Source organism: Spodoptera frugiperda, chromosome 20, assembly GCF_023101765.2.
Source record: "Spodoptera frugiperda isolate SF20-4 chromosome 20, AGI-APGP_CSIRO_Sfru_2.0, whole genome shotgun sequence".
Classification (NCBI taxonomy): Eukaryota; Metazoa; Arthropoda; class Insecta; order Lepidoptera; family Noctuidae; genus Spodoptera; species Spodoptera frugiperda.
Window position 1 is genome coordinate 4,840,979 of NC_064231.1, and position 17,178 is coordinate 4,858,156.

Genomic DNA, 17,178 nt, shown 5'->3' on the forward strand with positions numbered 1-17,178 from the left:
ATATTGATATACTGTGGGTATCAGAGTAAATACCATAGTACCTATAAAAAGTATTGAGAATTGTTTTCCAAGTTTGGAGAAGGTAGAGCTTACAGAATCTGCTTTAGACATTGACTAGCAAAACATTTAATAGTTTTAATTTTCTAGTGACTGTGTCATCTTTCAACCAATCAAAATTAATTTCACCATGAAAACAAAACAACAATATTCACATTTCGTTTATTATATAACAAAGCGCTTAAAATTAGCAGTTACAAGCTACAATAAATAACACCTAATCAGCAAATAATACTGTACATGACTGTTAATACAACTTAACATTTTTATAAAAATCCCCTATCGATAATGTAGTCACAACTCAAATATCTAAATACAAATTAAACAAAATTACTAAATGAGATACCTATCTATTGAGTTTGGAGTAGGAGTGACCAAGGGTCTTACTCTTGAATTCTATACTCTTCAATTCCGATCGATGGACATTGATATCATTGTAAAACATACTCTTGAGTTTCAACACTAGCGCTTATTGCATCCGTATTGCGTGGATATTTAATAAACTAAATGTTATTGAATTTGGCTTTATTATATTCCGTACATCCGTACGCTGAATGCTATTTTAAAATTGGGGTTGTATAGTTTTGACATCGAATAATTATTGATATTTTATTAGAATGAAATTGCATTGACATTGAGATTCATTTCAAGAGTAAGCGCCTAGGATCGGTGGTCTTATTAGACAAATTAATAAACTAAATATGAACAATTTTAATTAATGTGTTAAAGAGAGGTGACATTAGCTTTTTTTGCCATCGATCGTTAAATGAATTAGACCCAGTTACAACCAACGTGTAAGACAACCAACCCCAGTCCCTCCTAAGGAGATTATTCTTCTTAATTATAGTATAGAAATTTATTAACGACTTCAAAGATCTTTTTGAAAATAAGGCAGCCTTCAGTTACTTCAGGTCATATTCCTAAAACCTTGTCCTAAGTTTGAAAAATATTTTGCTAAAAACCGCATCAAAATGGATCATGCCAAACGCGAGATAATTGCGCACTATCATGCAGGTTCCTTTTTTGAAAAAAATAACAATATTTCTCAATATAAATATTTCATCACTTTCAAGACATGATCCCTTCTAAACCTAACCGAAAAAAAAAATGTTCGAGTCCTGCTCCTAATTAATAAGAGTATAAAATAAAAATAAATACCTAAATGATAGTTAACATTTTGGATAGTGGTTAAAACTTTTATTTTTGTAGAAAATATTGTGACTTACCATTTGCGGTTACCTGTTCTCTAATTAAAAAATATATCTATCATAAAGCATACTATAAGCTGTTTAGAAAATCATAACTTCTATTGTTATGCCTGCAGTCTTTAGTTTTATTGTCATTGTCGCTAGTTGCTCCATAATATTTCTGGACTCTGAATTGCCGAGTGATTTTGTTGTCGAATTGTCTTGGATTTCAGCAATTATCATTTCCCTACCTTGTCTTCAGATAAACAAAAATCTTATAAAACTAAGCGTTCAAAATTTAGGAACATACATTGGAATCAATTTAGTTAAATTCGCATTTTCAAGCACCACGATATTCTTAAAACTAGATATCGTACAAAATGTAGTACAAAAGTAAGCTTATCTAAAGCACAATACATAATATTACATAGGTACGTGCCTGTACCTATCGGCTGGAGTCCTGTATAGACTGGCAATATTATTATCCAAACCTTTCTTGTTATTTAGTTAAAAATACAAGCAGATTATGGGATACCTAATTAACATTAACGAAGTTCCCTTCCTGCAACAAATACAGTGAGTTTTCTTGCTTTATCTTACCAGTATATCTTATTAAAATAAATAGGCAGTGGGATATCGTGTCTCTAGTTATTGTCCATCGTATTTATAGGCAATAACACGAATATTATATAAACAATTCGCAAAATATCACCTACATCCGATGACATTAATATGCAGGAATGCTTTTTTCCTAATTAATATTTTATATAAAAGTGCCAAAATAACCATATTTATTTATCATTTCAGTCGCACCATTTCGTTATGTTCATCACCACAGTGGTTCGCCTTTACCTGCGTGCAGAAAAAAGAGCGTTATTGATAATGTTAATAGTAACTTTTTTCGCATGCAGTGTTATACCTACAAGTTATTGTTATCTCACAACAAATAGTAAGTGTATAGAAGAAACATGCATTCTGCATGCTTTATCCCTGTATTAGTACCCACGTACATATAAAGCATTAGTAGGCCGTGAGGATATTTAAATGAAAAAATGTAACAACCCGAGATGTGTAGGTACGGTCCAAAATACTAGTTACATTTTTCCATTCATAGAAAATGAGTGCGGACTGTTATACGAGTGCACGACATAAAATAAATTTCGAATATACATACCATTTCAGATTTTCTAATTCCCATGTTCATTCCGTCGCGGTTTAAAGGATTTAGGTGATTGCAAATAAAAAAATAAAAACAGAACATTGTCGCCTTTCTGTTAATTCCAACACTCATTCTTTTATTGTGGTTTTGGTATATCCATTACATTACATGTTGTTCGCGCCTTAATATTTGTTGTGAGAATACAAAAAACTCATGTTAAAAATGTAATGACGTCATTCAAAGGAAATACTGACGTATTTTCCAGCATCTAATACCAATAATGAAATGAAAAGCTTTAAGTACTCTGCTTTACCAAAGTGAATGTGGAAATTAATATTTACCGACGAGTTCAGAATTTTCTCGAACGACGCCATATCATTTCAGACGTATAAATGCCCTAAAAATCCTCAAAATTTTATTAAAAATAAATAGTCGGTTTTCTACTTTAATTACATAATATAAATAGTGAACTTAGATCATTAAGAACTTTATACAAAATGAAAAAAAAAACGAAAACAATTAATTAAAAATGGAAAACTATTGTGCAAGTTTCGGTCCCATATAGCGAGTTAGAAAAAAACAGAGAAATAAAAAAAAATGTTATCGCTATATCCACAACCATACGTCCAATTAGACACACTCGTAAAATTATATATAAATTAATTTATTTATTACTACCTAGCTATAGTTAAAACTGGTATCTGACTAGGTGATGTAACGGACCGGTGAAAATATGGAAATTGCCTTTTTGACTACGATTTTGACCGTACTTGTTATGCCATATTAGTCCTTTTATAGAACTATTGTGTGCTCTGCAAGTTGTAATAACAATACTCGCCTCAAATGTTAAGATACCTAAAGTATGTGAGTAATAGCTCTAAAATCTTTAATTTGTATTATTTTTCTTTGTTATTGAATACTAAGCGATTAATAAATGAGTGCCTATGTATAAATTAGAGAGTCAACCGCATAACAAGTACGCAATGCTATTAACCAGAATTGTATTTTTGTAAAAAAACCCTTACCCTAATAGATATGTACAAAAGTTGCAAGTCTCTTTATCATAATATTACATACTACTAGTTATCAAACCTTACAGTTAATAATAACAATAATAAATTGCAAATATTACAAATAATGTTTAAAATATTTACATCTTCAATAACAGAAGAAATAATGGATTGCAAAAGTCAGCGCTTCTAGTAAACGTTAAAGAAGTAGCACTTTTTGCAATAGTACATACATACAATCTTCAAGTCTTACAATAGACTTTCTGCTATCACGAAAGAAAAATAGATGAAACTTGTGAAATGTTACGAAAAATCAGTTCAATTATGAATAATACAAGTAGTTAATATAAATAATTGTTGGTACATACTAGTAAATGGAAATATGTACTTAAAATGTGTAAAATCTCATCGGGCTGTAGTGAATAGTAGATAATTTAAAGCTCCGTGCAGTTTAAATGATCCTGATTTCAAATAAAGTACATAAGAGTGATAGATATAATAACAAATATAAATGAATAAGTTAGTATATTCAAATCAATTTTCAGACTCGAGGTTCATAAAAACAGATTGATTAAATTATTATTTACAAATGCCACGCACGGCTGCCTACTATATCCTAAGTATTCAGCATACACTGTCACAATATTTATGACAGTTCGTATTTGCAATCATTATTCTCGTATTTTTTCCTACAAACGTTCGCGATGGAATCACTGGGCTTTAGGGCTGTGAAAACTATAAAACTGTAGTCATAAAACAAACTGTAGCATACCAAATAAAAGTGCGATGCCATTAGTATAAATTATAAAACATATAAAAACGTATTTAACATTGATAATTTTAAGAAATATTATGTAAATCTACAAATAGATGCAGATATCTGTCTCGTAAAACGTAAAAGTTTTCTCAGTCCAGCCGAGTGCGTCGGAAAGTCGCGAGCTAAAAATTTTAAATTTAAAATTGGAACGAGGTGGGTTATGCGCCTGCGCTTCGCTGGCTAACAGTAGTACGTGATCGAGAGGCCCAGTTTACATGTGTAGGAATGGGACATACTGCTTCTATTCGATATATCCTTGTTCTCGCAACGCTGCCCGTTGAAGCCTTCCGGACATCTGAGTTCAAACAGAAAATTACGTCAGAAAATGTTTATGAAATTCGTATGTAAAACAATAATGTTTTATTGCTCTCCTCTCTGAATCTAGTAAAATATGCGGTATGTATGCTGGTACTTACTTGCAAGCTTGTTCCTGGACGATTTCGAAGAACAAACAAGTGCCTCCATTGAGGCAGTATGACGACGGGTCGGGCATCGGACATGGCGAGCCCAGCGTCGCTGAAAAAATAATGATATCATTGCAATAACATGATCGACGCGATAGAAATAATTAAATCACAATAACAAGTTATCAAGAACAAACAGAATATTACGATAAAATGTTACTTTGACACAATTCAAAAGTCATAGACTGCTTTGGCAGTCACATACAATAGTCATCCGGTTAGGTACCCAACAGAGCACATACAAAAACGGATGATACAACAAACTCATTATACAATGTAACTGATCACCCTATTGGCCTGTATGTAGACATTGTTTTAAGCGAGATTCGCGGAAGAAGCAGCGAGTTTCCCAAGTGTTCCCAGTACAACGGTATGAGCATCGGTAAACAATGTGACATGGTTTGATATTTTCCTTTGTTTACCTATCGATACTGTTGGATCAATGTGACTACTTGGACTCGAGAGTAGCTACTCAAATCATGCATTATCCATTGACATTTGAACCAAATTAGCAAACTACAAAGAAAGCTACAGAAGAGCATGTTTAGACGTTTGAAATCGACTCGTGATTAGATGTAAATTGTTTACAATTTTGCTTTAGCGTCGATTTGGATATTTGTAGCAAACATTATTTGAAATTACAGTCTAAACAACGACGAGCGTTACTCTCATCGGGAGTCATTCCTTAATTCTGTATTAAAGGATGATTGAAAATTAATTTTCAAGAATTGGAAGTTAATAGATCCGCTAATTAAAGAGGAAACTTACTGGCGTCATCAGGCGCGGCTGTGACTGGAGGTAGAACGCTGACGTTAGCACTGGCGATGGCCGGTGGGCCTACAGCGCCTTGTGCCCTGCATTCGTACGATGCGGAGTCTTCACTGCGCGCATGCCTTATCACTAGTACCGAGCGCCTCCTGAAATATTTCGCAGAGAGTTGAATAAAATGTTCAATTTCCACGATAACTTAATTTTGGTCATTTTATAAAGTAGGCCCAAAGAATAACTTAGTTATCTCTAGATGCTTTTGATCAGGCTTATGTAATTGCTAACAAAGCACCATTAACATGTGCCATATTAGTGTAGACTTAATTTAAACCGTAGTCTTGTGCAAAATATCTAAATCATCATCAAAATGGCCAACGGTCCATGAAATTGTCCGTAGCGCTCAATCATAATAATTACTCTAACGTCCACTTTGTTCGCTAAAGATGTTGCAAAAACTTTAAAACTTCTCTCTAAGGTTGATTCTTGCGTGATTGGGCAGCAAAAGTATTTGAGGATGCACTTCCAGGTCGGTCAATGACAGCTGTCTGCAGTTGCGATTAGTGGAGTAATCGTTGCGTTTAATGTTAGCACCATATGAGTGCATGCCTCATTTGTTTGCAAACAACATTGTTACTATTTAGCTGGAAGTGAGTACTTCTCTAGTACACAAACATGCTCTCATTTTGGATCAAGATCAACATTGCTTAAAGTCAACTGGGTCATTATGGTAGCTGTTTAATAGATAGATACTTTAGATTTAATATGCGTTTACTGAGTATTAATGGTCATTATTATGATTGTAGTTACGAGAACTAACACAGGCGCAGACTTTGCACAGATGATGTGGTTAATGAAATGCTTGGTACGTCTGATGTTAGGTATAATTAGAAAAAATACATTATATTGCATAGGCAATAGGAATAAAGGGAATAGGCTTCAGTTTAAAACGTTGAGTAATTGATAAATAAACGTTTTTAAAATCAATCTCTCTCACCTGAAATTCTGCACCCGGAATCTCCTCAGCGCGATATCGGCGACGGGTTTCCCGTCCTTATACCATGAGATGCGTGGGGGCGGCCGTGCGCTTGCCTTGCACTCCAGTCGCACCCGGTTGCCTCGTGTCGTCCGCACCGACTGCATTGGTTCTACGCGTGCTGGGCTACCTGGAGAAACATTTTCACTCTTAAATGATGTTAGACACTACAGAAATACCTGAAAAATACCAGTAAGACATAAACGCAATATATTAGTACCAGACATTAGATTAAAACATCATGACAATAACGATCGTAACCACTGGTTTAGCACTTTTCCCGAAAATCTGAGTGGGATCTAATACATTTTTTTAAACATTCGTCGTTAATCCAATTCCCAGAAGTCGAGATCCCAGTATCCTACATTCAGTTGCAAAAAATTATACGCTAGTGCAAAACTGAAACAGATAGAGGAATTGGAAAAGTCCGTATCTCCACTCTACTGACATTAAGCATGTCGCCTTCAAAAGTCCCGAACTAAAAATAAGCCGCTGTCATTAGGCCAATGGCCTTATTATTTTGTGTGACGAGTAACATATGTAAGAACCAAAATAAACCCGTATTATCTAAACGGGACTCGTTTGGACAACATCCCATCCACGGGCGACGGAAAAAAAATTGGCTGTGCTTCAGTGTGTAACGCGAAAAAAAACGAAAGCGTTCGTAGTAAATCATTAACTATTTCTTTAGGATGTGTCATTCTTAATGTCTGGTCGGAATAGATAGGATTGCGAAACTCCAAACGCATTTTGTGTTGGACACATAGTTTTATATGAATTCAACTTCCAGGCGTCTCGCGGTTGATGAAAACTTTATAGATATGTCACGGTTTTGTACATTTTGACCAAACATTAACACGTTTTGGCACTGAGCCGCGTTACGTAGAGTTTTGTAACAGCTGCATCTCTTCCTACAATACTACAATTAGATTGTATCTAGGTTCCGATAAAAAGATATCTATAGGTAGACCTTGATTGAATGCGGACAATGTCATTGTTATTGAGCTTCTGCCTAGTTGACGAAGTCAGTGATCAGATAAAAATATTATTTGTAAAACTAAAAGTCATATTAATAACTTTGCTGAACTGTTAATTCAGCAATATCTAATTTCGAAGATGATTATTGAATTGATTGATTTGTTTATTGACAATTCAAATAAATTCCTCCAAAGGTTTGTAGTAGATCAGCCTACGTGGCTTGATGATTAAAAATACCCAACGATACAAATATTCAGCACTATAACCCTTTGACCTCATCATAATGACGTCACCTATTCATTCTCAAGCATACTCACTATTTCATTCATAACTTGTGAGTTTCCAGATTAATGGTATTCTCTGATCGCTCTCTTATTCAAGTGGTTGAGCTAGTTTTTGATAAAACGTTTAGTGATATTTCGTAGAATACATTAGGAACGTGCTCCCCGTTTGTTACTCTGTGCAAGATATAGCCATTAAGATGATCTTCAAGTACCTTCAGTATGATTAAAGACACCGATAATATACAACCCACCTGCTTCTGTCAAAGAATAAAACTTGTACAAGGTTGAAAACGCTATTTCCGAGATTTTCTTAGCGATTGTTATCTCTAGATTTTACCTTTTTACGTGAAATATTTTCACGATTTACGGTTTTATTTTTCACTTAGTTACAATACACAAATCTTAAAAATAAAAAACCTACCCTATTTTCACTATTAACCGTGTACGTGTGTTTCTTCATTGCGTACCGCATTCGCAAAAGTAAAATCATACATTTTCTTCAATGTGACATTAGCACTTTCCATTCAACATTCTTCAAGTTCCTTTTTTACTCAAACTGAATGTAGGCGTTACGCAGTAATTCGGTAACGTTCGTCACGAGTGAATGAAATGCCATAAACCGATATGAATGGGGGATCATTGACATTCATGCCAATCCTACCACCCACGCTAAGCGACTAAACGTCACAGGTCTTTAACCAGTAGTTTTGGATTTATGAATGGGTATTTACGCCATTTCTACCGACGAAAGTGGCAATTACGTCAGATGAAAGTAGCTTAGAGCTGCCAAAGTAAATAGGCACGTCTTAAGGAAATGCGTCACATTTCAGAAGTGCCTACTTACAGACATGTATGCGGACTACTTTTAGATTCTTCACAGGTCATTTTGCAAGCTTCGAAGCCCACGTTGATAACACTATCGTTGTTACCAGTCCAGACAAAGCAAGCGTATTTTCGAGTAGAAAAGTGTGACACGAGTGAATACTTGAAAATAATGCAGAAACCATCGGCATAGATCACCATGTCACCTCAAGTGCCGATTACATCAGACCTCGGCAAAACACCTACTAAAAATCAGTCTACGAGCATAGACCGTGGCTAATCAAATACATCGTCACCTCATATAAATAGTCTGGGAGCTAGGGACCACATCCTGAACGGAAACTGAATTGGAACATCACAGGTGAGGTGAACTGGCTGGCAGCCAAGTGACTCAGAACAGTGTCGTTGGAGACGAACGAATGACAAACAATTATCCAATAATGTGAAGAGCCGAAGGTCGAAGATTCATTACCTGTTTCGTCTTGAGTACTCTTAAGCAGTATTGCTGAGCTGAAAGAAGTGTGGCTAATTAAGAATATGGATGAAGCCGATTAAAAGTTTTCTGCGAAGCAGTGAGTCGCCAGAAACCTTGATATCGTTTTAGTATCTACACCTACTGACTTAACTTAATCTGAAACAGGTGAAGAAAATCTTGTGATAATTAGTATATACCACACAACAGCAGTTAAATGACATGATAAGAAATCTGACCTTTTTACGTCGATATCTATTCATTTAAAACTAAGAGTAATACAGAGATTGGTTCTGTCCGAGGTTCTATCGAATTTATTAAATGACTTTCACTAATACAAATTAGTGTTTTACAAAAATAAATCGAGAAATTAGTAATCTACAAAAATATGATTTTAAATGTTTCAAAGTTAAGGCTTTCGTCACTCAAGTTCCACAGGTCAAAAAACAGATGGCGTTACGTATACGAAAAACAATTTTACCGACTGCATAACCAATAAGTATTTCACTCGAATAATTAAGAATGTTTATGAAATAGGAACTTATTAACAGATAAAAATAAACATAACTGAATTATATTAAAATAACGTCCGCAACAAAGTAACAGCTGAAAATTAATCACAGATTGATATGTTATCCGAATCAAAAGAAACTATAAAACAAATTGTTTACCCAGCAATGAAAATAAGGAGCGTTAGTGTGCTTGCCCGATATAAATATCCAGTGGTAATTAAAGACAGCGCAGACGGGCCGACAGTTTCAAAATAAACGGCTTTTTATTTTTAACTGTGCAGCCACAATAGGTGCAGCTTAGCTTGAGTGTTTAGGTATAGCTTTGTTGATAATCAATTATTAACAGACTTCGAAAGAAGTCGAGATAAAATAGCGTTGATGTACAGATTTATTTCCCTTTTCGGGTATTTGAAGTGCAAATGGGTCAGATCAGGTGCATTTATACCACGTTAAAGTTACATGTTGCAATCTTGTTTATTCAATGATATTTACCTAATTAGAAAATCTTGAATTGATTTTGATTGAATTCAAGATCATGATAATCAATATTATCATGCGATTTATGTTTTTATTTCCATACCAGTAACACGCGGTATTGGAGTCCTTAAACGGATAGGTATTAATTTATTACAGCTTACCTAAATAATGTGTCAATATAAAGTCTTTAATTAAATAATAAAATCCAATTTAAACACCAAGTACTCAAAAGCCTTTAAAGTATGAGATAAAATCTAATTGTCTGGAAGCATCAATACAAACGATCTTCATAATGCTACTTGGTGTTCACTTTTTCTCCCACATAATATAATATCGACAGCAATTTATATTTTACTGGGGATCCGAACCAATCTCCACCTACAGTGGTGGCATCGTGTGTGTTCCGTCGAGAAATTGCGTTACAATCGCCATAAAAACATGTGTTTATATCTTCATTGGGATGATCGGGTGTGAGGGCTCTCTTTATTGCTAATTCACAGTTTTACAGGAGGTAGTTTGTTATCCTTTTAATGTTCAAAATAATAAATTAATTGAAGCACGAAGGCTTTGGTAGTAGATTATAAACGTAAATGAAGTCCTTAATTACTGGAGATCACAAGTTTAATAATTGATTTATAGAATGTAATAAATAGGTACGGAACACGGCTTAAATTGCTCATCAGTATCTTTGTATTTTTTGTGTTTAATTCAAATCTTAAAAGCTAATTGACTAGGTGTCAACTATCTAAAATAATATTAAGTTTTAATGAGCCTTATAATATCTTTTGTTAATCAATATAGGCATATTGAACTGCATTTGCATTCCATTCGTCGATATCTGTCGATAGATTCAGGTTACGTCTTCATATTAAATGCGTCGGTGGTCGATCAGGAGACTCGTCGTAAAAATTTAAGTGCTTCAGTAATAATTCCATAATAAAAAACATCATTCAATCATGGAGCGGCTTGGTTTTCATTATACTTATATTTAGCTTTAAATGAAGGATGGACATTAAAATTCAGGTGGTTATTATACCTATTTTATTAGTATTTTCTCCTGATATATGACTTTCATTAATATTCAGGACACACACGTGGGAGTCGATTAGTAGATTTTAAAGGCCTGGTTATTCAAATGTGTAGTAATAAAAACAGACAATGGGGTTGCTTTGATTAAACCCACATATGTAAAAGTCCCAATTAATGCTAAGAACATTTAAATCAAATCTTAACATAATTATTTACGTAACATAATGATTTAATTTCATTATTTATCAATTATTTATCAAAGTATTCAAACACATAATACAACACGACACACATATTCGCAGATGTCTCAACTACCAAGCCGTTTTTCTCTTCCGAACATCGTAATTACAGTAGCCTATTGCTGTCGGAGTGGCGTTCCAATTTTTAAATTTTAAAATAGTTCACCCACTATAGGTAGTTCCCAAATGACACGAGTGCCGTAAGTCGTGTGCGTAAATTTAAACGTAACGATCGCAACAATAAAATACGCTTCCCTGAGTCACAGGTTTTCCTCGAAGCGCTAACATGTATACTGAAATCTTTCACGGATTCAATGAGCCCTGATTTTCCAAGATCATTCGGATTCTACCTGTATTTGCAAAAAAAAACAGAATTGGACTTCCAACTTGTGATCAATTGTGTTCAGGGGTTAGTCACAACAATAAGTACATTGTATGCATTTTTACATTTATCACTGTCGTTGTAAGGATTTACTTTTTTTCCGAAATATCCCAATGCACAAAGGTCAATACGCTGTAACGCCCACAGAAAGAAAACATCAATGTTTCAAAAAGTAATTACGTACTTAAAAGTTGGCAAATACGCAACCCTATTAATTTAGTGAACGCCCACTTGTAATTTATTAGTGAAAGGGCAAATAATTGAGGGTTCAGATTCAATTGAATTACGAAATGAGCTGTTTCATTGCAGATAGGATAAAAATGTATCCCTGTGGCAATTTTCATCTTGAATAATTATCGTTTCCATCACAAAGCTTTCTATGGCAAAAATTCTTACATAATATGCTTCTACCATCATAATATGTTAGTGTTACACCATCTCGAGTTCAGTCATTTGTCAAAACTCATTCGAACCAAATTGGCACCGTCTTCTCACGTTGATATATTTACCAGTCACAAGCGTCATGTGGACGTCGCGACGTTCTGAGAAAAATAAAGTAAAACATCGTAGTGTAAGGTTTCTAATACTTGGAGCTTTTGCTTCGATACAATTTTATTTTTTCTTTACTAACAAAATAATTTGTGACGAAAATATTATAAAAAAGGAATACGGGTTAACTATCAAATCTAAACATTCGTCTAAGAACTAAAAACCGCACAACAAACTTAGTTGCGATTGGTTTGTTTACGCTGCGTCCGCGCAGGCGAAAAAAGCACGTAGTACGCATGCGCGACGTGCGGAGAGGGGAGGCATTCTACTACGCTACGGCGGCGATGACTTCGTTTTTTACCACAATCGGGTTTCCTTTTGACTTGAGCGCCTGGTTTTTTCGTTAGCGCCCAGTTTGGCGTAGCAACTCCATATACAGTTACACTGGAGAGGCAACCCCGCAGAATTGTTTTTAAATGACGACTGCTTGCGCAGACGACGCGACGCGCGATGCTTTACAGTGCGTCCCTTGTGTGCCCAAAAATATTTTACTTATAGGTACAACAGCACGAGATCATGAGCTTTTTAATACCATAGTGAACACATATCATTTATATAATCATGTATTTCAATTCCAAACTCACTATGTGTCATAAAATTCAAAACCCTCTATTTTATTAATTCACCGCTTTATTACTCAACAACATCGTTAAAAAACCTATAATCGCTATTTTTAGTAAATGAAATAGTACCTTATGTATAAGTAGGTTATGAATTATTATAAGTTACAAGGCTATGTTAGTAACAATTAAACGACGTCAATAAAAAAAAATACAGAAACATTATAATGAAAATGATACGACAACGAAAGCTAAAGAAGTAAAAATTGATACATAGATAGATAGACAATTCAGTTGCAAGATCGCACTGGAATGACGCGCGCGGACTGTAGTCGGCAAATAAATACAATCTTTTGTTCATCCCCACATGGTTCGGAGTTACGATAAGCGAGTCCATATCCCATCCCGGCCGAGGACAGTAAAAGTATCCATTTATTGTTGTTTTTTATTTATTCCATTATACTTGCGTTTTTCCTTATTTTGTGTCAATACGATTTCAAATGTTATAACAGAGTTGCCAGCAAGAGTTTTCACACGTCGCTCGTTGCGGTGTTTGTGTAGCGCGAATAAATTACCGAGTCTATAGAGGAAATGTTGCTGAAAACTATACCGTACGTTTGAAAGCTTCTGTATTAGATTTAAATAGGGAATTACAGGAAAATAGAGGGTCATATTGATAACAATAAGTGAAAATAATATCATAGGATAATTTTATGATTAGTTTAATTTAAAACTTCAATTCAAACATTCCGATTGAATTACGAACGTTTAAGAAACCGATTATTTTAAGCATTCACTTGAAAGTAAAACGCAAGCTCACATTTACCAAATTATCACTATTATAACCGTATAAAAATTCGTATGAAATCATCAGGCCATCGGAATATCTTAAATTCACGAACAATACCAGCTTTAGGCGGTTTAACAATTTAAATATTTATAGGGCACGCGTGGTAGCGAATTTTCGAATAATTTCACTGGATTCCAGTAATCTTATTGTGTATTGATTGTGATCGCGTGATATTTGGATACTAAGGGGCTCCATGAGTTTTGGTTGATTCGGAATGTCTGAACTTAATAATGAATTTATTTAGTAACTAAAAAAGAACAAAATTCCAAATTATTTCCAAATCAATAAAAAAATATATACTTTTAAAATTTTCATTACTTACAAAGCTTTAATTTACTAATATTATCTATAGTTTTCCTTACTTCTAATATTTATTTGTAATTGATGAAAGATTTTCAATGGATTATCTCAACTTTTTAGTGTATTAATCTAAAGTACCAATAAGCAAATATCTGTTACAAATATTAACAACTCTTCCATATGAAAATGTGGCCACACTACCAAAGCGCAGCCCACAGTCCATTCGCACCCTAGTAATTGGCAACCCATTCGGGACGTTAACCGTTTTAGGAAATATTTTAAGGTTCGATGACTCTGGCTTAGAGGTCATGTTAGGTTGCCATGCAGAGGACAGGATGAGACCAATCATGGTGATAGCATGAGACACCTGCCTTTCTCTTACTAATCACCGAATTACTTCGATGTAGAAGATTAGTAGTCTGGAATTGTTTGAATACGTCATGAATTTGTTACTGTCTGGCCTTTCTTTGTTCGTATAACTCTATAATGGAAATGCTTCTATGTGCCTCGTGTATTTATTTTACGTACAGCCAAATAGATATCTGATATGAGCATTTTTTGCTTATCAACTCCATTGATAGTTTCGTTATATTAATCGTGAAATTAATCATGTCACTTACGTTTGTTATCATTTGTTTGACAACCCTTTGAACAAAACAAGCACTCACGATAAACACTTATTGAGATTTTAGAAGCTTCGTCCAAGATATAAATAACATGTTTTAGCTTTACAACGTGTCCTAATTTACACGAATTAGATGCGTAGCTAACGTGCTAGGATACATAAACTACGTGTAATGATTGTTTCTGCTGTAGTGACAGAATATATTGGCGGTATAGATAGATATAATTATGTGAGAAATTGTTTCAGGAAAACATTTTAAAGAATATAATTAAGAACAGTTTCACACACATTTTAATGCTGATAAATAAAAACTGACATTACAAATAAACGTATTTTCTTTCTTTCTTTCTTTCTTACTTCTAAACTTATCTGGAGGTGTCACAAAGATGCTATGAATTTTTAAAAGCATTATTTAAATACGCATAATACAGATGTCATCGAATCTATGGAATGCAGTTTAACCAATTGAACAAATAAACAAGAAACATTAAAGAATACCATATAACTCACCGGTAAACATAATAAGTAGGCGGTTATAATCAAAAAGCCGAAACGTTCCCAAAACAAATATCGACAAATTGTTGAAAGGATACCTTTATATGGCGATGTTTAAACAAAATTTAATTACAATACTGAAACTACTGTTTGAAAACAAATATGTTTTCCACATGGATTGGGCATATTATATAGAAAGGGATGCTGATACAGAATTTGTTTAAAACGAAAAAGGAGAGAAGATAGAAACACTTGAGACCACAGCGGTCTGTGATGAAAGGACGGACAGAATACAAATGAGAGCTGGTGACAATGCAATGGAATCCAGAGCCGGCAACAAGTAGGTTAAAAGGTGAACATGGCAGCTATTACTGTAATTAGAGGTGTGTTGGCATAGTAATGCAAATAGCGAGGCTATGTGGAGCTAGCTTGAACTTCGCCTGGCTTATTGGAAATGTTCCACTGGTTATTGAATTATTCCTACGACTTTCTATTTCTCTACATGACACATGGTTTGTAAATGGATTCTATCTCTCTATATTGCAGTTGATTTAAGAATCACAGACCCATCAACGTCATTTGACAATCGATAATAATTATCCATTTAAAAATTAGTGTTTGTTTGTACTCGTATACAAAACAGTTGTCCATAAAATCACACATTAAAGCTAATAACGATACAAATCGTAACTGATAATACTTAAATGCAATAACAGGCAATTAATTTTACAGACCAGTTCTCTGAACTTACTGAAAGTAAGCCTTTCATTTAAATAATTGTTTTTAAGAAGCCAGAAACCTTAATCCTAACAAAGTTTCTTATTCGGATGCATTTGAAGACATCGGAGAGGTCTAATTAAACAGTTTCGTGAACTTTTTACTGGGGAAGCCATAATCGGCCTTAATCGGTCGGTAATTAAGGCGATTGCTATCGATTCGGCCGTAGGAGATGCCAGCACGACGTAACTGTCTGTGAGGCCGATTTCTTTTAATTTTCCATGAGTAACACGAATTAGCAAATAACTGAAACTTAGACATAAAAGACTTTTGTAGAGATCCACATCATGCTTAATTCTTAACGCCTTGATTAATTGTATATATTATTTATTCCAAAAATATCAATAAAATCAGTTATTTTACAGATGACTCAGACAAACTGTTACATAAAGCTACCTTCAGTGTTTAAAAAAAAATCATATCAATATGCTTCAGGCAATCTGTTTTTCTGTGTTATTTCTTGTAGTTGCGTGACAACTCAACTGTAATATTTTCTCTACCTGTCATTGCTAAATAGGTAGGTTATCTTTAAAATACCTAATGTTTGTCCGTTGTCACGCATTGGCAATTTGCAAACAATTTATTATGTGAATAGTCTTGAAAAATCCAATTTACATAAAGCATACCAGAATGTCACATCTTTATGTGACAATATTATTAGCAGATGGTTCATTATCTGTTTTACTCTACTCATAAAAGAGATGGATAAATGAAAGATAAATATTATTCTAACATTAAACTTCAGAACATTAAACGAAAATGCAATGGAAGTGGCCTCGAGGAATCTAAGAAAACCTTCGATAAACATAATAAAGCTGGAACTATTGTGAAACAACGGAAAGTGGTGAAAACATGACACGTTTTATTTAAATCTCTCATTCAAAATAGTGCGGCGTGGCCTCAATACTGGATGGACGACTATACCAAGTGGGCGGGAACCTTGACACTCTGCATACTGCATTGTCTTCTGATCTTAGGATCTTTGAGGAACTTCGGTTCCTCAACGCACTGAAGAATTTGTCGCCTCTCCAGTACAAACAAATATTTGAATTAACTGCCAAATAGATGTTTCTTACACTTAAAATCTTTTGACGAATTATTTCTTGCCTCTGATTTGAAATCTGCTGACTTGAATTAAGGCACGTGAGTCTTACGTCTTACAAATTAATATGTTAGCAAACGTAATCATAAATTTAAGAAGTAAAATCCGAAATAACTTCAATTGAAACACCCGAAAGAGTACCTAAATCAAACCATTATCTTTATAGAGGCACCGACTTCTCATCCAATTATTGACACTAAATGCGTCAAAAAAATAATAAAAACGAACAC

At 34.2% G+C, this 17,178-nt stretch overlaps 1 protein-coding gene across 2 annotated transcripts in view; it reads right to left on the bottom strand.

Moving 5' to 3' along the window:
- Positions 1-203: 203 nt before the first annotated feature.
- LOC118282217 (protein vein) overlaps positions 204-17,178 on the bottom strand; it is a 55,116-nt gene continuing 38,141 nt past the window's right edge. Inside the window, exons 2-6 of one of the 2 annotated variants that reach the window (XM_035603185.2) lie at positions 6,457-6,625; positions 5,463-5,611; positions 4,647-4,746; positions 4,467-4,525; positions 204-2,096 (exon numbers count right to left, since the gene is read on the bottom strand). In XM_035603185.2, the coding sequence (XP_035459078.2) occupies positions 2,074-2,096; positions 4,467-4,525; positions 4,647-4,746; positions 5,463-5,611; positions 6,457-6,625 (500 nt within the window). In that variant the 3' untranslated portion in view covers positions 204-2,073. Of the gene's footprint in view, positions 4,526-4,646; positions 4,747-5,462; positions 5,612-6,456; positions 6,626-17,178 lie in introns of both variants that reach the window. The other variant, XM_035603184.2, reaches the window with a different exon arrangement.